This window comes from Schistocerca nitens, chromosome 1 (genome assembly GCF_023898315.1).
Source record: "Schistocerca nitens isolate TAMUIC-IGC-003100 chromosome 1, iqSchNite1.1, whole genome shotgun sequence".
In the NCBI taxonomy this organism is placed as follows: domain Eukaryota; kingdom Metazoa; phylum Arthropoda; class Insecta; order Orthoptera; family Acrididae; genus Schistocerca; species Schistocerca nitens.
The window spans coordinates 283,876,369-283,899,333 of record NC_064614.1 but is presented as its reverse complement, the minus strand read 5'-3'; the positions used below and the strand labels follow the sequence as shown (position 1 = coordinate 283,899,333).

The 22,965-nt window shown below is 43.2% G+C and overlaps 1 protein-coding gene across 3 annotated transcripts in view; it reads left to right on the top strand.

The window, feature by feature from the left end:
- The window catches only part of LOC126248163 (lachesin-like), a 1,464,009-nt gene that overhangs the window by 1,061,524 nt on the left and 379,520 nt on the right, over positions 1 to 22,965 (top strand). For all 3 annotated transcript variants that reach the window (XM_049948938.1, XM_049948928.1, XM_049948919.1), the window contains exons 9-10: positions 1,945 to 2,094; positions 10,574 to 10,648. In XM_049948938.1, coding sequence (XP_049804895.1) covers positions 1,945 to 2,094; positions 10,574 to 10,648 — 225 coding nt within the window. The remainder of the gene's footprint in view (positions 1 to 1,944; positions 2,095 to 10,573; positions 10,649 to 22,965) is intronic.

Sequence of the window (22,965 nt, the reverse complement as noted above, 5' to 3'; positions counted from 1 at the left end):
GGAGGACTAATATGTACTAGACGTTTTTAATTTGACAGTGGATGACCCACGGCAAACTGCTGCAGCTATGTACAGATGAAAACGTAACAAAGAATAAAAACACCTGTCTACACTCTGAGGTTACTATATGAAAATATAGGTAGTTGTCAGCAATTTAAAAAAAAAATATTCTGCGTGTGTTGTAATTTAAGTCACGATGAATGATGCAGACAGTTGTACCAGATTAACTTTATATGATAACTCATGGCCTCTTTAAATGAGCAACCCGTGGGGTATCTTTATTGTTATCACACGATTTTCGCTGTTTAGGCATTTCCCTATGACTCCTGGAACTTGTCAGTAATCAATTTTATAGTTGGGCCAGATGGGAAGTCTCCGAGAGACAGAAACGACGATCACGGTAACCATGATAGAAGCGATTATAATCGTTCTCACGGTTGGAAGGCTATTTCTTTATCCAGGCGACCTCATTATTCTTCTTCTTTTACTTTTTTTGTACTGAGCACCTGCATCGCTGAATATTACAATCATGCCTTACCAATGTTGGCATTCGACTGTAGCTGCTTTCTTGACGATGCCTTGTGAAAAATTTGTGTTTCTTCACACTAGGTTAGTCATTGTCTTTTGATTGGCAGTTACCAGTCAGTAAAACAAAAATGGCGCAGCGCACTATACTATCCTTTGTGAATGCTTTGAACTCTTTGCTGACTGATCCTGAAATCGAAGCGCGTTTGCTGTCTAGTCGCTTCTGTTATATCTGCATCTTTCCTACCCAAGTCGATTTATGGTGTGCTGTGTGACTAATGGTACTTCGTGTCATTTTATCAGCGTGTTCTTTTGAAAAGTGCTTTTTCCATTCACAGTTAATGCGTGAGAGGAACTAATGTATAATCCAGGATCTTTCACATTTACCATTATGAGTGTTACATGTTGATCTGATGAAGTAATTTGTTTCTTGGATTGTCGTAGCAGGTATCCTCCCGGTTTTCCACACATTTTAAGAAATATGTATTTCCTTTCTCGCTGAGTGTGCCACTGGTGATGCTGACCGTTTCCGTAAAGCCTTATGCTGGTTAAACGAAACTAATACGACATGTGTATAACATGACACGTTTGGAACTCCGGTACCTCCTCGTACAATGGCGACTGTAAGCCATCCATTGCCATGAGTAAATGTATCGTTAATGTCAATACTAAAATTCAGTCTACATCCACAAAACACCGCAGGTCCATCTAGCAGTGAGTGTGCAGCAACGGATTTTACTGTATTCTTCTTCTTGTCTGCAGCTGATGTTGTCATTTCCACATCTTCAATTTTTTTATATATTGTCATGTGTATAACATGTCGTATTAGTTTCGTTTAACCAGCATAAGGCTTTACGGAAACGGTCAGCATCAGTCGCAGTAACACACTGAAGATATTGAAGGATGTTGTCACCAGTCACATGAACATCCATAGTCACTGTACATCGTATATTCAATTATATACACAGAATTCCGTCCGAGCAGGCCTCGAAGGCCCAACGGTACGACCGACCGTCCTATCACGCTCAGCCGATAGGTATCACTGGGCGCAGATTAAGAGGTGCTTGTGTCAGCACATTACTCTCCCGGCCGTTAGTTTTCGTGACCGGAGCCTGCAACTTTTCACTAAATTAGCTCCTCAACTGGCCTCACAAGCGCTGAGTGCACCAATCCAGTAACGGCTCTCGGCAGAACCGGAGGGTCACGCATCCAAGTGCTAGCCAAGTCCGACCGCACTTAACATTGGTGATCTGACGGGAGCCGGTGTTACCAGGGTGGCAAGGTCGTTCGCAGTTACACACATACACTTATTCGAAACACATCGCACCACAGCTTATGCTCATAAATTATTAATAATTTGTTTTTTTTTAAACAGAGAACGCTTCATAAATTAACACCGTATTTTTATTTATGTTCTAGGAGATAAATACGAGGCTGTGTCGATGGACAACGGCTACAACAAGTACATGATGCTGAAGATCCGCAGCGTAAGCAAGAGCGACTTCGGCTCGTACAAGTGCGTCGCCAAGAACTCCCTGGGGGAGACGGATGGCGTAATCAAACTGGACGGTAAGAAAATTTCTACTCAGCGGAGATGAATCGGTCACCTTTTCATTCAGTATTATACAAAACTCAAAATTTTTAAAACTTGAACCTGTATCCTGTCTGGGAAAGTAGATAACTGTCTCACTGTCCATTTTAGTGGACAATTAGACGTGTCTGCTCATTGTTCTAGATCTTCATATCTTCAGTTTCTTCTGGGTGGGCCCCAAAGTCTCAAGAAATTTTAAGAACACCACCAGTCTGTGTTTTTGAAATTGCGCTACTAGTTTTGGGCACTGCACACTTTCAAGCGCATAGTGACCGATATGGATGCAGCGTCCTTGTTTCATAAAAAAAAGAAAATTCCAAGCAGTGGTAGATATGCGTCAGTTAAATGAACAAGTGTGGTTTGTAGTAAACATCACAAGACCATGACGTTGACGACGTGCTGTGCAAAGATACGGGTGGCATGCGATTTTTTTTACGAAAAGAGGAGGATGTATCCTCATTTGTTAATATAGATGCACTTGAGAATGTGCAGTGCCCGAAACTTGTTGTGCATATAAATTAATTTTAACACAACCTGGTGGAATAACATCTTCGGCTTTGTATCTTGTTTTCCAGTGTTGATAACAGGGAACCGTGATCACTGATACCGGTTTCTGTATGAAAGCTCCGAAAGAGGTCGTTGTGTTTATTGCCAAGTGGACAGAATTACCCTTTAAACAACCTTAATAGCATTTACGAAAACTTCTGGGGTAACAATAAATAGCGGGAGGCCATATGACAACTTCAAAATTACTGAAAGTGCTACAAGATTTATAGAAATTAGCAAATGTTTTGGGGATTCTTAAGCTTCAACACAGAAAGCTTTCGAGCGCAGTGGCCAAGCAAAACATCACGTTAAACTTGTACTAAAGCTTGTTGCTAGACCGTGTGGCTTAGATGTGCTCAAACGGGATTTCGAAAAGGTCAGTTGCATTACATCATATACTATTGATTTATAACATACGAAACCAAGCCGAGAGTTTAATTTCAGAGGTCACAGATATATAACATTGACAATAGCCGGTCAAATGCACAGACGGAGTAGGCAGCAATGGTAAATAAATTAATAACAAGATAGTTATCACACAAGCGGCTAGCTGGGAAAATAGCGTATGACAAGAAATGCAGACTTGTAATCAGCTGTCCAGCTGTCTTGGAAAAATGTGTGTCTTTTCCTCACATACGGATTACAAAACCGTTTGTTGAATATCGGCATGTCGACCAAAGCATATGACATTGTGCATGATAGCAATGCGTTAAATAATGGCTGTTCCGTCCTTTAACACACACGTATAGATAAACTAAAACCCTATGCCAGTTATATATAAAAACAATGCATAAAATAAGTCTGACAACCACTGAAAGCGTTAAATAGTATTTTAACAAAATACAGGAGTCCAGTGAGCAAGGCCAAATTGGGCGAGCGTTAAGCGCTAAACACTAACAAAATAGTAAAAACTTCACTGAATTAAAGACTTGCAAAATTGAATAAAAATTATTTTTATAAAAGACAAGACATTATATAATATGTCAGGCAGATAGTTCGCAGCAAATCTTAAGAGCAAGTACCTTGAAACGTACCTTAATGAAATAGAAGACGCTTTAAAGAAGGCTGACTGGCGCGACATAAAAGACTGAAGGGAGACAGTCTATACAAGGATACGACAGAAAGCGCATATTGCACACAAAACATGCAAGCTACGCTGCTCAATAACGTGGCGAGTAGACAACAAAATTTGAAATTTAATACACGGTCGACACAAACCGCGAATACGTACCCAGAAAATCGGCCAGATACGGCCAAGCATCAAAATACAGAGTGTTTCAAAAAGAATATACTGGTTTTAAGACTTTGTTCCATTTATTACATCAAATGAAAGACCAATCCAAACTTTTGTTTCTGTATCTGTGCGCAAAGGGAACATTAAGGAACGAACAACAGAGACTGAAGAACCTGTTGAACGAGGTAGGGCCTTTCTCACGTACTCCCAAGAAATCATTTCGGAAGCCTAGTCGTGAATCAGTAAATCCAATGACGTCTGTGTAGAGACTTTCAAGGAGATGCTTAGGACTACGTCCTAACGTTTGCAGCTGTTAGAATCCCTACAGCCTAAAGACTACGGTTTACGTGGTAACTTTGCACACGAAATATTGCTGCATGATGATGAAGATTTTCTGGATCGCGTCGGCCTCAGTGATGAATGGAAATTCCATCTAAATGTAAAAGTGAACATAAATAATAAGAGCATTGTGGGTCAGCAAATACCCACGAGATGGTACAATCGCAACGAGACTCCCGTAAACTGAATCTTTTTTTTTTTTTTTTTTTTTTTGCCATATACTGGCGGATTGTTTGTGGGCGTTCCTTTTTAGGTGAAGCAACTGTAACTGGTGTTTAACTGGTGTTTCTTACCTTGATGCACTAGAACGATGGCTCTTTACTCAATTAGAATCACTTAAATCACAGAACTTTATTTCGCGGCTAGACAGTGCACCGACTTACTGGCATAACTCAATAGGCGCTTGGTTAAACGAGGTTTGGCCACAGGGGCCAGATATCGGAGCTTGTTTTGCATGACCATGTTCACACGCGATCTCACGCCATGTGATGTTTTACCGTTGGAGAGTGATAAGGGTTCATGGTTAGGTGCCTTCACTACCAGGTGATATACCCAACTTTAGGAACAGCAATATTGCGACAACTGCTCCACTCACGCTCATCAAAGTTTGGGAAGAACTCGCCTGTGGTCTCGACGTGTGCTCGCATTGAACCCCTGCATAAAAAACTTCATATATTATTTTTAACTGTAAATTAAATGTAATAAATGCTACGAAGTTTTAAAATCCATACGCTCGTTTTGAAAGAGCCTACAAAAACTAATGACTGGTTCACAGCAACAGACCGCGGGAATGACACCAATATGAAGTAGGCCAAAAAAAAAAAAAAAAAACCATCGTGCAGTGAGTCACTCATAGTTCCAGAAAAAAGTTACTCCCCATTACAAAAGGCCTAGCCTTAAGGTAGTACACTCTGAAATATGGGCACTCAAGTGTTGCCCGAGCAGGCTCGCTTCCTTAAAGAAACGTAGCTGACAATATTAAACTCCAATGGCGTGATGACATCAATAACACTTCCCAGTCTGGCCGCCACGTTGCAACAATGTTCGGCCCGACAGAGTGCTCACATGCCTTCGGTGAACGTGGATCTCCAAATACCAGGAAGTCATCTTCTTCATAGCTAGCATGCTCTATCCACGCAACTGTTACGTTCGTCCTTTCGCTTCAGGAATCCTTTGATCTCCCAGCAACGGGCGAGAGACGAACACAGAATAGATACAATCGGTACTAGAGCACTAAGGACGTCGCGCACTCATGTCACAACACAGTTCGTTATATAACCAGTCTGTGTGTGGCATGAAAGCTTGTAAATGTTCGTAATTTATTATAAACGGCTTTTGTGTATAATGATAAAACACAATTGGTAGGCGGAGCATTTTGATTCAAAAACCCTCAGTCTGCTGTCGAGAAACATCTTCGACCCTTTGACTCAAACACTATCTCCTAATCAAGTCATTTCTCGAGGTCTGATAGTACTCTGGAGTCCATCACAGCATTGTGTATATAAGTTGGTCAGAGAGTCACAGTTAATTATTGAACATGAAGGATATCTTTAACTTTGATTCATCTAGACGAGAGGCTTTAATGTTAAAATTGCTTGTATTATTAGTAAAGGATGAGTTATGTCAACTTTAAAAAGAAGCATTTTTAAAACGTATGTAGGCTCATTCACAGATCTAGTATTTTCTATCGTAGTGTCGCGAGCGGTTGAATTAGATACACCCGCCTAGCTGGAAGTAGCACGCTCACTCTGACGGTACCTCCACTGCGTCACCTCCACTGTGTCGTTGAATGGATTCCACTAAGACACGGAAAGCAGCAGGGTGCATCCTGATCCAAGACATCTCAATCGCCGATAACTATTCTCGAAGACTGATCGAAGCTTGGTGCAAGACGTGCATTTTTCGCTCAAAGGCTCAATAGGCTTCAGGGTAAGTCACCTGGGGATCTAAATAAGGTCACTTGTATCTGCAAGACAAAAAAGCTGAAGCACAAAGAAGATGTGATCGGATACCGATGTATCTTCGTACACGTACACACCGTTAATGTGCACGTAAATGATTAGAGTTGCAATGATTAGAGGTAGAATTTCCACCAGTGTGCGTTAGCGTTGTTCGTATTTAGTGTTGTTAGCAAGCCTTTTAAAGTATACAAAGGGCGGGAACAGTGTGTTGGGTGATCACTGTGAATGACACAGATATGCTGCGTTCGAGTTTCCAATAAGTCATGACTGCCACATGGGAGGATCGCTGTATCGCGCACCAAGCATATCGTGATACCTCCACATCTTCACATCAGTGCCTGCCGTCTGAGAACAGTTAATGGACTCCTTGCGACGTACATACCATTAGCCGGAGTCTAGCACCAGTCGGACTACGGGATTACCGTTCCAGGTGTAGGCTGTGTTAACGACACAACAGAAACGGCTGCGTATGGAGTGGTGCCGTGACAGGCAGGCATGGACTGTTGATGAATGACGTCGCTCAGAGTCTGGTGATTAATCTCGGTTTTGTATCACCCCAGATAACCACCGTCGACAAGAAGGGGCAGTACCTGCTAAGAGGTCCCATTTTTCCAATGGATAGATACACAGCATTGCTACTGCTGGTTTCATGGTATGGGGAGCCACCGGACATGTCTTCAGGTCACAGCTGGTAGCGAAATGAAATTATCATATGACCGTATAGGCTGGGCGACACCGTCTGAGATTATTCAGCTACTTGGTACAAGTTTTCCATTTGACGCTACTTCAGCGACTTGGGCATCGATAAAGATGAGATGAAACGGTTAGGGCAACACAATCACTCAGACCTCTAACGAAGAAAATGTCCGACCAGTCCGGGAATCAAACCCGGGACCTTTGCGGTCTCTCTCATACAACAGTACTGTGGTGCCCTTCATCAACAGGACAATGCTCGTCCACACAGGGCACGTTTTTCAGTGAACTGTCAGTGTGCTGCCGAAGTCGACCCACGTCTAGCCAGGTCTCCATATCTGTACCTCCAGAGAACATTTGTAGGAACAGCTCCGAAGTCAAGTCTGTCATAGTGCTATATTCAGGATACCAGGAACCAGTATCAACAGTTGTGGACCAGCTTGCCTTAGGAAATGGTGCGACGGCTTCAAGACACCCTTCCCAACTGAGTCAGTGGATGCATCGAGGTCAGAGGGGGTACAACGTCGTGCTGACATGTGGTCTCATACTGGCAGATTCTTTGTGAATTTGACTTGAAGTAACATCTAATTTCCTTTCCCTTACTATTTCTCTTCTGGGTGCTTCACGTTTTCTGTCAGGCGGTGTATTTCTCAAACCATTCTGCCACGATTTCGGGTAGATGGGTTTATATTTTATTAATGTTAATGGTGCAGAAGTAAGACGTATGCAAATGATCAGCCATGAAATCCTTACGATTCTCCAGAGGGATACAATGGATGACGTGTCAGAAGGCCATCTCAGCCCACGCAGACACTCGTCACAGAAGAATAATTAGACTACGTCCTTAACGATGTCTTTGTGGCACATAGGCTACATCCCTACATATGACTGGAAAGCACTCGCACCACACCATCACCGTGTACCAACATGTAAAGCGACTTACCAGCCCTGTTGTCCGTATTTTAACGCCTGATAAGGTCTTACGCTCGTGCTAGTCTTCGTGCCGTTTGCAGGAGAATATGCTCGAATGTGGGTTGGGGGCATGGTACACAATAACGAGTAGGTGACTGTATTTTTCCATGAGAAAAGAAGAGTTTATTCTTACGGGTATATCTCGAATCCAGTTGTTCGTTTGTCCCTCTTTCCGTCCTTCTCACTGTCTCTTTGTTGAAACGTATATTCATAATGCGTAAATAAATAACTTCAAATAGTTTATTCTGAAAAATATGTGCTTCCTTGTGAATCGTCTGTATACCGTGATTACGCCAATGCCAGATTCGTCTTTGTTTCTTTCTATCTCTGAAAACGCAACAATCGATTTCTTCAGTACTGACGACAAGCCGGAGGAGCTTGACTCCCACCTCTGTTCGGAAAACCCGATTTAGTTACTTTTACTTGCGGTTTCTCTAAAACGATGACGCCGACTTGCGTTGGTCATTACTTTGAAATGAGCAAGACTGCGTTTCTCCCCAAACGTTGCTGAGTGTTCCCTGTATCTGTACCATCAATAGGGTGGTTGGGGTGGGGGGGCTGAAACAGTAATCATTCTTTCTTCCCTGGTGTCATGGATACAGTACGGCTCAGCAACTGTTTTGAATTCCATTTAGCGTATCTAGAATGTGGTTTTACAGTTTCTGTAGACAATCGAACGTGGCTTACATTCGTTAAAAGTTCTCTTTCACCGTACACTGTGGCAGCAAACCATGCGTAGCGCATCATTTCAGCAAAAATTGCAAACGGAATGTATTTTGATCCAGCCATTTCGGGATGTGATTTCTTTTCCTCTCCCGATGAGACAAGAACTGTTTTGAAGCTTTTTGTTAAAATTGCTTACCACACATTAAGAACAGACATCAGTGGTTTGAGTAAGGAGGGTGGTGGTGCAGACGGGGAGTAATTACTTTAATACTGCATGATGGCAATCCTCCTTCATGTCAAAAAAATCTTTTTATACGGTTTTCGCTTCCTTCTTCATCCCCACGAGTCAGTTGACAGAAGAAATTTAATCTTCTGCACTTTATTACATCAAGCAAAGTACGTTTGTAAAAGGTTTTTGAAGGTTTTTCCAGATCTTGATCAACTAATGACGACATTTCTACATTTTGGCACGTACTCATTCACCAAATTTTTCTTTGCCTTTCTTTCCTATGCCCTTCATGAAAATATTAATAAATAAAATGCAAAAAATTAAAATTAAAAAATTAATAACGGATTCGACCACACGACTCTCGGATTACCGTTCTATACTCTTTCGACTTGGTGAACTGCAATCTCGAAATTACCTTAGCATAAAAGGGTCACGTCTCACCCATTACCACCGAAAATGATATTTTCAAATGCGCTTGGTGATCAGGAGCTCCCACTTTCTTCAGTTCCATTTGTGGCCAAGCCTGCATTTACCACAAATTTGGGCGACATCGATGATGACGAGTGACCGCTGTCTTCTCGTCAGCGTAGAAAACATTCGATGGCGCAGTGATAAACGAAGCATCCCCGAGTAGGTAGCAGCGCTCAGTGGCCTGCGGAGGTAGTGTGTGCCTATTCACGGTGAAGAGTGATTCGGCAGCTAGCGAAGCAGACAGAAGTCAGCCAGCAGGTGGCCCATCATCTGAAAGCACCAGTTCAGCTGCTGGCAACATCTGCACTTCCGCTAAGGTTACAGCACCGTAGCTAGCGGAAGCAGCTTCTAATATGGCAGACTGAATGAACCACTTCCTGTCGATGGCTCTCACATCTGGCTGCTGGCGGAGACAGACACTGCAGTGCTGGAATGAATAAATGGTATTCATAGAGGCTCGTCACCTCGGTTTTCACAGGACACATTTCTGCGTATCGTAGGCCACAACAGAACCACGATGCGGTGTTACATGCCTGGCTGCGGCGTCGAGGTTTGACTGTGTGGTAACTTACGCTGCTGCATGGCGCGGGTGTGATTCTTGCTGTACCAGCACAGCCCACATGCAGTTATCGCTGAAGAACACCTTGCCGATTCCCGTCTATATCTCTTCCGTAATGTTCCTTGCGTCAACCTGCAGTGACGTTTATTGTTAACTCTGCCATGGGGAAGAGTATGAATTTCACAACACACCTTTACAATCCTGCGAATAAGGTATCGACATGGCTGTGTCAGAATTCTCGTCAGAAGCAGAATCATATTGGGTACAGGTACAAGTTATCCGAAAAAACTTCGACGTCTGCGACGTCTTTCTCTTCATTTCTTAAAACGAGTTTTCCTATTTAAGGATTTTTTAAGGTAGTATGTAGCCATATGCTGTACTGCACTTACGATTAGCGATAGAGTGCTGTATCGTAGAGCTATTTTAATTGTTACACAAATCTGAGAATGTATACACATTATGAATGTCCATGCATAAACATAGTCGCATTCAAACCGCTGTTTAACAGTCCAGATTTAGATTTCTTTGTGGTTTCCCTAAAACTGTCAAGTCAAATTCGGAGATCCCTCCTTTAAAATGACTACACGATGCTTTCCCGTCCACCAATAAGTACCCTGTCGTAAATAAAGGAAAGCACGTTAATAGTAAATCTAAATAAATATCACTTTGTAACAAGTTAAGAAAATCTTGAATGACACTAGTTTTTTGTCTCATACATACATAACACATCTAATAACTTGCTGATAATGAGTTACATGCAAACGAATTTTAAATTTGTCTGTTCCAGAGATTCCTGCGCCGTCCACTACGTCTACTACCACGGACATCTCCGTGACCAAACCCAACACACTTCGGAAAAAGAGTGAGTGGTTGCCAGTACTATTGTAATCTGAGAGATAATTAATTACTAATCTATATCTTCCACATAGTTTTTATTTTATTTTATACTATATGGTCTCTATTTTTCTAATAACACTCAAGATTATTGAAGTTTCTGGAACTACAAGCAGTCAATGACGTAACTACCGCAGACTATATCAAAGGTAATATTTGAATGATGAAGGGAACGTGGCAGTAATAGCACCAAAAGTCAGTTCCGCAATTCTCTCGTGTACCAACTTCCTGCCGTAATCAATTGAGACATAGAGAGGGGAAACCTACTTTCTTGAAGGAGAAATGTTATCCTGCACAGGTTACATTGTTTATTCATAGTGACACTTTGTAATCAGCTAATTTAATCTCATCGCTCCTTAAGAAACTAAAAATACCAAAAAACAACGGGCATATCGTTTAAAAATAAAAATGTCTGAACGTATTAACTAGTGTGCATGATTACTTTTTGTGATGTAGTTTCATAACGACTGGTGTGACTGATTTAATTTAATTGCAATGTGTAGTTACGAACGAGGAAAATATCTCATGCATGTAACACGTACTTGTTCAGAAAACGTATTTCTGAACGTGTACGGATTTTTAAGGGAATTGTGTATCTTGTGATTCATTCATAAAATCGTTTACTGTGGGCTCCAAAGTTTTCAAGACGCTATAAACGGGGAGGTGAAATGAAATGCTGTCGTACTTCTTCCAAATTTGACATTACAGCACAAAATACAGAGCAAGTGTGTAATATGGTATCGCCAGTTTACAATATAAGGTACATGAAGTATCAGATGTCATAAACATTGCGGTAAATTTATTTTCTTTGTGTAAACTTTGGAATGTTCTAAGAAGTGTACAACTGCTTTTATTGTCTTATTTATGACTTGAAAAATGGAGCTACCATTTCCCGTCCCCCTTAACAGCAATTAAAGCAAAGGGTGGAAGCCAATGTCCGTCCAATAGAAAAGAGAAAGTATACTTCATCTACTGGAAAGGTGATCGTCATGGGTCGTAAATGGTAAAACGTAACCTGGGGAATATTAAGCAAGTTGTCTGGCCCACCCGTGAAATAAGTACGTAAGAAGTGGCACAGAAGGCAAGTGTAACACGTTCAACTTGCTTCATAACAATGCGACCGGTAGGAAGGTGACTTCGGTACTGGAAACTGAGAGATGCGAAGCTCTAATTGCTGCAATATACGCCCTATTCATCAGCTTTTAAACCTTCTCATTTCCGTGCATTGCCACATTTAAAGGAATGTATGAGTGAGGAAAGTATGAATGTAAAGGTTCCGCCAGTTGTGGCCAGGTTTGTAGTCTTTACATAGACAGACTTTATGGATGGAACCTACTCCACGTCAAAACGTTCGATAAACTGCATTTAACTACGAAGATCTATTTCAAAACACAAATGCAGTTTTTACCTATAAACCAGTCTTTCACTGCCTGGAACGAGCTTCACATCCTGACCTTGTCATACACTGCTTTAAAGATAAATATACAGAAGTTCAGTTACTGCCCGATCCAGGTTTTATTCCTGGCGACGATAGTCGTTGCAACTTAAGAGACTACCGAAGCATATGTTCGAAAGTTAGAGAAACTGTTTCCTCTATAATACCACGTGTATTGTTTTATGAGTAAACCGGAATGGTCTAATTAAAAAGTTATTAAACAAATTCAAATTTTTCTCCTAAAGAACAACACTATCTTTTGTTGTTCATGGGGTGCTCAAAATAGCTGACGGTGCTGTAATGTACAATGGTAGCGGTGGATGCTCGGTTGCGAAACGTCACAGTAGGGTCGGCAAGTTCGACAATAGAAACCCTATTCACATACATACAGAGGTAGCCAGTGAGCAAACGGTTGTATTGACGTGTCATATAGGTTCTATCTATCATTAGGTAGAGCGAAGACAGCGATTAGATGATCCTGTGAAGCACCATGGCGTTAATGAAATATCATTTAGTTAACAATAATTTAGCGGCGAGGGCTTTAAAACAGCTGTATCAGCTTTCCGGCACTGTGTAAAAGTGACCGTGCTGAGTCGGCACCGATTGAAAGCGCGAGGTGGCTCGTCAGTGCCAAGCGGGAAACTTGCTAATCGCTGGTCACGGCGTTTTCTAGGGTCAGTGCCGCACCCCGTAGGAGGGATCGACGGCCGTGAGTCTTTGCAGCCCAACGAGAATGTGGACTTGTGTGGGAGCATCAGCACTCTCGGATGAAGCAACTCTTAGGATCGTTCCCAGATTACTGCGTACTCCTCTAATGAGTTGCGGATAAGGCGTGGAGGCGGAAGAACCATTAGCAACGTGGAGGACAGGCCGTGTCGTGGTCCCAACATTCATCCACTAAGGTGGTGCCACAGGCGCCACCACCAAAGCTGAATAGCTTGCAGACGGCCATGTCGATTCTTCATCCGTGGAAGATCGGCCCGGCTCCCATCCTCAACCACTCACTAGTTTCAATGGCAGGAAGTGGCTTGTAAATCGGAAGTCCCGTCTACAGCCGTTCAGCTGTGGACTTGTAGCAGTGGAATCCAAAGGCAGCTTGGGGGCATTTGCTGAATTCACCAGATCATCCTTCTAGTTAAGAGAGTTGATCTTCCATCTGTATCCATCATTAAGATGGAATGACCTCACTCTGAGAACGAGCTTGAGGGGGATGGTTTTTATTGCAGATGATACCCCCCTCCCCAGACACACACATATACAAGCGCTCACTGTTGACCGAATGTGCTATCGTTTTCTCGCCCTGTCAGCACTTCTGGCTTCTAAAGTGTTTAACATACAGGTTTCAACGCGTCCTTTTATGCGAAGTTAGCATACTGAAAGTCAGTCTTGTGACACCCCTAGGTGAAGTTACTGCATTTGGCCTCGTCACAGCAGAGCGTTCTGTCTGTCCGCGCACTGTTGTCAAAGTACTGATTCAGTTGTTCTTGGATTTCCTCTCGCATAGTCTACCACCTTGTTTGTACTTCGAGTCTCCCGTGTCGACATTTGGTAACGAAGCCTTTGCGTAGCTGGTAGACTTGCCCCATTTGCGACGTATCCGGCGATTTGAGACAAAATTTTATCCCTGCAATTACTTACTATTCTATTATGTAAACAGTGTAACAACACTAACAATAATTCGAAAAAAGTTAACGGAGTATTTTGAAAAAAGTAATAACCGCATAAACAAAGGACCAAGCAAAGGAACCTAGAATGCTAGAAGGAAATTCTGTAAAATGTATTCTAGCAAAGACTGCTTGTATTGTATGTTAACTGGAGACCTAGAAACGACGGAGAGGCTCCGTCCCCGCCGCAGCCGCAGTGGGCCACAACCCCACGAGGACTACCGCAGTCCACCGCCTCCCCCCCTCCCCCCCTCCCCCCCCCCCCCCGCCACCCACACCGAACCCAGGGCAATTGTGCGGGCGGTTCGGCCCCCGTTGGACCCCCCAGGAAACGTCTCACACCAGATGAGTGTAACCCCTATGTTGTTTAGGTGGTAGAGTAATGGTGGTGTACGCGTACGTGGAGAACTTGTTTGCGCAGCAATCGCTGACATACTGTAACTGAGGAGCAGTAAGGGGAACCAGCCCGCATTCGCCGAGGCAGACGGAAAACCGCCTAAAATCCATCCACAGACTGGCCGGTTCACCGGACCTCGACACATATCAGCCGGGTGGATTAGGGCCGGCGACCTGGCGTTCCTTCCCGCCCGGAAAGCCGTGCGTTAGACCGCACGGCCAACCGGACGGGCAGACACTGCTTAGTATGACACTGACACGTAAAATACAGAATATGTGTCGCATGGAAGAAGTGTGTCTGTCACCTGGCAAACAATCTGTCAATATTATGTAAGTATGCACTTGTTATATTCTTCTACCCTGTCGTCCCTGAAGTAATGAAGCGACGGCAAGTACAGGGGCTGGACAAAAATAGTGAAACATCACAGGAAATGCATGCTTCAATATAAATGGAGATGCAAGTAAAAACTGCAGGTCGAGCTGTTGTATTTGACCACGAACGGAAATTCTGCAATGTCCACAATACGTTGCAAGCGTCAGTCGTGGTCAGAACAGTGTTTTATGTTGTTGTGATTGGATTACGTCGGAGCTACGTGAATTCGAATGCGGGCAAATCGTTAGAGCAACTATGGTGTCTCTTCCATTACCATGGTAGCGGGAGTGTTTGGTGTTTCAAGGGGTTCCGTATCTAAATTCTATGCTTCATGCAGGGAATGCGTCAGTCGCTAAGTCACAGCACGGAGAAAAGCGTGTGTTGAGTGATAGTTGTGGACGGTCATTCGAACAGTGTTATAACGAAAGATAAATGCATGACAATTGCAAAAGTGACTTCGTAACTGAATGTCACATTGACGAACCGTATCTGAAGCAAAACAACATGAAGGGAGCCCCATAAGCAGGAATTGCAGGGCGAGCGGAAATTTGGAAACAACCATCAGTGACGCAAATCCACGTACAACGTAGAGCCGAAGCCCTAAAATCTGCACGATGGAGCAATAGGAGAAAGTCATTTGCTCGGATGGGCCCAGTTTCACACTGATTCAAAATACTTCCCGGATGTACGCCTCAGGAGTGAAACATGGTGGAAGTCCGGTAATTTTTTGGGCAGTCACATCGTGGTATTCCATGGTTCCGATGGTTACTCTGTAAGTTTTCATTACTGTCAAAATCTGCCAAAATATAAGTGACCATTTTGACTGATCAGGTCCATCCCGTGGTACTAACTTAGTTCCTCAATGGTGATGGTTTGTTCCAAGACGACAGGGCGCTTGTTCACATAGGATGGATTGTGTGCACAAGGATGAATTGTCGCTTATCCCCTCGCCGCCCCAATCACAGGATCTCATTATTATTATGCTTTTGTGGCGCACTTTGGAGAGATGAGTTCGTCAACGTTATCTGCCTCAATAATCGTTGCCTGAATATCCCGCTATTTTGTAATTTATCCATTACTGTATTTACCAATTCCAGAACGATTCAAAACTGTTTTGTATGCAATGGTATTTCCTACACCTTAGTAGGAATGGTAATACGTCATGATTTTGGTGTCCCCATATTTTTCTCGACCCCCTGTATTTGCAGCCAAGTTTCCCGTCTCTTTCTTCTTCTCTGATACTGTGCAGCTGGAGTATCTAGCGGCTTTAATGAGATTTTTGCTCTCTTGTTTGCTTCTTCCGACTGATGCTTAATGGCACTGCATATAGTCAAACGGGCATAGAACTTTCACTGTATCTACGGTGCGCGAGAATGCGGTGCAATAGTACAGGGCGACAATTATTGAACCATTTAAAAAAATTAGTTACAAACTACGTCGTGCACACACTTTATTCAACATGTAAATGTCACTAAAGATATTCGGATTTCGGTTATGACATGTTCGATAGGCCCGCGATCATTGGCGATGATGTAGCGGAGACGAATAGCGAAATTCTGTATGACCCACTGAAGTGACGGAACATCGATGCTGTCGAGTACCTCCTGAATGGCTGTTTCCCACACAGCAATGGTTGTGGGGTATTTGCTGCGTACCTTGTCTTTAATGTAGCCGCTCAAAAAGGAGTCGCCTGTGTTTAGATCCGGAGAATATGGGAGCCAATCGACGCCCATGCCAGTGGCCTCTGGATACCCCAGAGCCAGAATGCGGTCCCCAAAGTGCTCGTCCAGGACATCAAACCCTCTCCTGCTACGATGGGATCGAGCTTCGTCTTGGATGAGCCTCATATTCTCGAAATCAGGGTCACAGTCGACAATAGCGATGAAATCGTCTTCCAAAATCTTCAAGTACCCTTCGGTAGTAGCTGCACCATCAAAAAAATATCGCATCGATTATTCCGTGACTGGGCGTTGCACTCCACCCAGTCACCCGTTGAGGGTGAAGAGAGTTCTCGATCACGAAATACGGAATCTCAGTTCCCCATATGCGCCAATTTTGCTTATTGACGAACCCATCCAAATGAAAGTGGGCTTCATCGCTAAACGAAGCCATATTCACATCAAATTAATTCCCATCATACCCCACGGCCACCCGTGCAGGTTTAACGTCCTAAAGCAAACCGTTTAGAAGTTATGAAAATTTTATTTCATATAGTTCAACAATTTTTACCTTGTATGTAGTGAAAAGAAAGCGAAGAGAATGCTGTAAGTGTGCAGGTTCACAGGCGACAGCGAGATGAGATGACAGCTCCTTCGAAACAAAGGGGCGGTCTCTCCTAGGTCTCAAGACGAGAATGTGTCTCCGAGCGGAGGCCAGATTACTTTGCACGAGCTGTACCGTTATGTTACAGTGACGTGTACAACGTGAATCACAATTAACTGAGGCCCTTTTGCATGTTAAAGGTGGACTGGAACGCTATAAAGGGGGTGTATGATTAAAGGGGTGCGTGTAATGTTACGAACTATCAGTACACATTGCACTGTTTTCTTCTAGAAGTAACTGATGACTCGCACTCATCATAGGAATGTTCATTAGCAACAATCAATGACAGGTAACCACGATCGCTGGGATGACCAACAAAATGCAGTAGCCGACGCTACAAGGGAAGCGTTTTGCATCACGGAAAGATTTACTATTGAAATTGCGAGAGAATACGTTCCTGTAGGTATCGAGCTACTTCTTAGAACGTACTTGTGGCAAAATAACCTCAACGAGAAATACCGAGAGATTATAATATTAAAGGCTTACCGGCAATCACTCTTCCCACACACCGTTTGTAAGTGGAACAGGGAAGGGGGATCAGATGTAGTATCAAAAGTGCCCAAAAGTACTCAAACCGTACGATGGCTTGTGTAGTGTACAGGGTGCAACAGACTTCTAGGAGTGGTGGGGTGTATCATAATTTCCCGATCGACATTGATTAGGGAAGAATTAAAATTTTAATCGTGCCCTCACCCTACAAAGGCTCTTTCACTCACTCGTCTACATGTTCTTAGTAGCCTTCCGACAACTACATGGATGGAATCTGTCATACAAACTCTCGAAGCAAATATGCTCGCAGCTTCAAGAACATCTAGTAAATCCTATAATGTCGCAACTACATCGTTCCTTCCAGAATTTCGGCGGAAAACAGACTTTGTTTGAGTTTAAAATATTTCTTTTTCTGGAAATAATTTTGATGCATACCTCGGATGTTGCTATTTTCAGGGAAAATGAGAATGAATTACACGATCCATTGAATAGAATGATCTAATGAGTATCGAATATGAACTGTGAATAAACGGAAGAAAGACGAAAGTAATGAGAAGTAGCAGAAATCAGAATAGTGAGAGACTTAATATCAGAATGGGGGATCACGAAGTAGTTGAAGTTAAGGAAAGTAGCAAATGGCAATAGGCATCAAAAGCAGACTAGCACTGGCAAAAAAGGCATTCCTCACCAAGAGAATTCTACTAGTACCAAAGACAGGCCTTAATTTAAGGAAGAGATTTCTGAGAATTTACATTTGGAGCACAGCATTTTATGGTAGTGTAACATGGACTGTGGGAAAACAGGAACAGAAGAGAATCGAAGCATGTGAGATGTGGTGCTACAGAAGAAAGTAGAAAATCAGGTGCTCTGTTAAGGTCAGGAATAAGACGTCCTCCGAGAATCAGCGAGAAATGTAATAAGTGGAAAACACTGGAAATAAGAAGGGACAGGATGGTAGAACATCTGTTAACACATCTCGGAATAGCTTCCACGGTACTAGAGCTGTAGACGGTAAAAACTGTAGAGGCATACAGAGACTGGAATACATCCAAGAAATAATTGAGGACATGGGCTGCAAGTGTTACTCTGAGATGAAGAGGTTGGTACAGGAGAGGAATTGGTGGCGGGTCGCATCAAAGCCTGATGAAAAAACAAAGCGTGGGTACGATAATATCACATGAAAAATAGCTGGTAACCGTTGACCTTCAATTATGCTATGAATCGTTGCTGTATTCAAACGGTTGGGCAATTCATACTGGGTTTCCATAAGCGCATTGCAGTTTTGGAGCATCGAAATAAAATTCTGTCCAGTGCTTGGTGTGAACAAGCGTTGCGCTATAACTCTCAGTGGTCCCCCGTGACGAATTCGCAACAGTCTTACTAGGAATGTTTTTATACTTTGTTATAATTCCCTACTGATTTACTTACACTGTTAACACTCCTACTCCTAGCTGTTCTGATGTGGAAGAATAATCAAATGGGGAAAAGAAAGAGCGGTATGTGTTTGGAAATCGAAGAAAGCTTCTCCGCTCCCCAGCCAGATGTTGATGATTGTGATGATATTTGTATTGGGGAGCGCTCAACTGTGCGGTTACCATCGCCCGTATAAATTCCCAATCTTCACACAGCCCAGTCTCGCCACTTTCACAAAGAATATGAAATGATGAAGATAATACAATCACCCAATCCTCGGGCGGGGGAAATCCCCGACCAGGCTGAAATCTAGCCCGGGACCCCGTAATCCAGAGGCAACAACGTTACCCAACCAGCTGCCTTGGTCACTTCGCCAACGGTTAACCGACGTTTAGCTAGTGGTCCATAAGCGGCAGTCGTAATAGTTCCTATCTTTGACTTCTAGAAAAATATGTATTGCGGACCTTGCAAATGATGATGAAAAATTCTTATTATCTGACGGTTCCGTCAATTTTGAGTCGGTTACGAGTTGCGAAATTTGGGGCGTTGAGCCAAAATATCTCCCACATCTACATCTACAGTTACATAGATACTCCGCAAGCGACCGTACGCTGCCTTTCATTTTAGGTTGTACGCAAAAGAGCTGGCAAATATGAGCCTAATCAGTTTTATGTGTCTGAGGCCTTCCCTTTGTCACGGGCCAGATTGCGGATATGTTAGGTCCAATGTAAGCTAAGTGGTCATAATTGACCTATTCGTTCATGCAGTGGCACGCAGAGCAACTGGAGATGAAATCTAGCGAACCTGTAGCTCTAATTTGACGTGTAACTCAACTTTTCCTTTGAGCTGCTACACTTGTGAAGCGTTCAATTAAGCCAATGAAGAGCGGCGTGTATTAACTAGTTATGTGGGCACGTCAAAGGCGGGACGTTTCATTTCGGCGAGTAACGGGGACGCGCGACGGGCTCTGTTCGCGGCAGTGTGTCAACAGAGCCGCCTGGCGACGCCGCGCCGCGAACAGCCGGGCGGCGTGGCGTGGGACTAGGAGCGCCAGCCAAATGGCGCGCGCGCAGAATAAACAGGCAGGCAACTCTGCGCCGCGTACACAGGGCGCGCGGCCCGCGGCGCTGTTTGGCCGCCGCTACACCGCGCATTTCCTGCGTCGTGGCCGCCCACATTCACGATTCGTATTTGGCTTTCACTTCCGAGGAGAGCGGACGGTAACATTCGGTTATCGACTACTGTTCTTGTCATTCGTACTGTATGACGTTACGGTTGGAAACATCACGGGAAGTCAAAATCGTATTCCAGTGTTAGAGGAGCAGCATTTAGTCTTTAGCATATGTTATGAATCCTAAATCCTAGGAGAAATAATAATAATTTTAAAAAATATAAATTTGAACTTCTACCGGTTCCTGAGACTCAGACTTCAAGAAGAATATAATAATTCAATCCCAAAGAAAGCAGGTCTTGCCAGATGTGGAAATTACCGAACTATCAGTCTGATAAGTCACTGCTGCAAAATACTAACGCAAATTCTTTACAGACGAATGGAAAAACTGGTAGAAGCCGACCTCGGGGAAGTTCAGTTTGGATTCCGTAGAAATGTTGGTACACGTCAGGCAATACTGACCTTACGACTTATCTTAGAAGAAAGATTAAGGAAAGGCAAACCTACGTCTATAGCACTTGTAGACTTAGAGAAAGCTTTTGACAAAGTTGACTGGAATACTCTCTTTCAAATTCTGAAGGTGGCAGGGGTAAAATACAGGGAGCGAAATGCTATTTACAATTTGTACAGAAACCAGATGGCAGTTATAAGAGTCGAGTGGCCCGAAAGGGAAGCAGCGGTTGGGAAGGGAGTGAGACAGGGTTGTAGCATCTCCCCACTGCTATTCAATCTGTATATTGAGCAAGCAGTAAAGGAAACAAAAGAAAAATTCGGAGTAGGTATTAAAATCCATGGAGAAGAAATAAAAACTTTGAAGTTCGCCGATGACATTGTAATTCTCTCAGAGACAGCAAAGGACTTGGAAGAGCAGTTGAATGGAATGGACAGTGTCCTGAAAGGAGGATATAAAATCAACATCAACAAAAGCAAAATGAGGATAATGGAATATAGTCGAATTAAGTCTGGTGATGCTGAGACAATTAGATTAGAAAGTAAGACACAAAAAGTAGTAAAGGAGTTTTGCTATTTGGCGAGAAAAATAACTGATGATGGTCGAAGTAGAGAGGATGTAAATTGTAGACTGACAATGGCAAGAAAGCGTTTCTGAAGAAAAGAAACTTGTTAACATCGAGTATAGATTTAAGGGTCAGGAAGTCGTTTCTGAAAGTATTTGTATGGAGTGTAGCCATGTATTGAAGTGAAACATGGACGATAAATAGTTTAGAAAAGAAGAGAATAGAAGCTTTCGATATGTGGTGCTATAGAAGAACGCTGAAGATTAGGTGGGTAGATGACATAACTAATGAGGAGGTATTGAATAGCATTGGGGAGAAGAGGAGTTTGTGGCACAACTTGACAAGAAGAAGGGACCGGTTGCTAGGACATGTTCTGAGGCATCAAGGGATCACAAATTTAGCATTGGAGGGCAGCGTGGAGGGTAAAAATCGTAGAGGGAGACCAGGAGATGAATACACTAAGCAGATTCTGAAGAATGTAGGCTGCAGTCGGTACTGGGAGATGAAGAAGCTTGCACAGGGTAGAGTAGCATGGAGAGCTGCATCAAACCAGTCTCAGGACTGAAGACCACAACAACAACAACAACAACAACAGCAACAACAACAACCGGTTCCTGAGAAAAAGGGGTCTCAACAGACGGACATGCAGACAGACGGACCACAAACGGGAAAAAAATATTTTTATACGATATTATTCCAGATTAACATTTTTCAATTTTTTTTCCTGTGCTTGTAGAGTGAAACCTTGCTTCTTTCCAAATTTCGTGATTTTAGTCAAAATATGTCATATAAATGGCTATGTTTTTTGACTGCATTGTCTTGGAAGCGAAAATTTTTTACGCCGCCAAGGAACCGTAGACCTTGATATTTGACATAAATTTCAATTTGATAGCCGGAGCCATTCCTGAGGAAAAGAGGATTTAACAGGCAAACGGACAACAAAGTGATCCTATAATGATTCCGTTTCTACTGAATGAAGGACGAAGTACTAAAAGAGGTTTACCATGTTTGCTACTCCACAAGTCAAAAGTACACAGTCCGGTTCCTTACAGCATTCACATTTAGGCAGGCTCGCTTAGCAGCGTGCAGTAGTGGGCGCTGTAGTAATTCGAGGAGGAGCGGCGGTCCCAGATTGAATTCGCGTGGTGTATGAAGAACGACGGCCAGAGTGCCGGCATGACTGGATGGCGTTTATAGACGGTTTTTTCCAAATCAGACAAGGTGTGTACAGGGCTGTTACCCATGGACTACGTCACTTAGATGACTCTCAAACATTTAGAAAATGTTCGCACACCTTCACATCAAATAACACTGGACCCTAACAGTTGGTGTCACATGTTCCATCCTGGGTGGGGCGGGGAGGGGTGAGGGGAGTTTGGCTGATAGGCATCTGGCCACCATGTGTCACTAGGGTTGAAAAAGTCGACAACTAACATGCCGCTCTGTGAATATACGAGATAAACGCCACGAAATAAATAGAAGAAGTTACCGCCATCACTTCAGTGCCTCTTTTTCATTCAGAAATTCTGTGTTATTGAGTAAATTGCTCTTTTGTTCTTTGACTCTTGCTAATCATTGTTTACAACACAGTTCCCACTAAATGTTCTGCTAGCCTCGCAACGTTACTTCAGCTCTGAAACTTGCCAGGCACTGTCACCTGTAACACAATAACAGTGCCCCCTGTGTAGATAATGCTGGGAAGAAGGCATTGGATGAAGAACAGATTACCTTGAGGTATAAGAGCTTGGAGGGATACATTTCGGGATACAATACTTTATACTGAAGATCAAGTAAATGTACTCCACCGAACAGTAGCGGCTCCGGTCACAGAAAACCATCATAACTACCGGGAGAGCGGTGTGCTCACCACACGCCCCTCCTATCCGCATGCTCAGCTGAGGATGACACGGTCGTCGGATGGTCCCGATGGGCCACTTGTGGCCTGAAGACGGGGTGCTAAGTAAATATATAGGGTAGTCAAGACATACTTCAAACAGCGGTACACA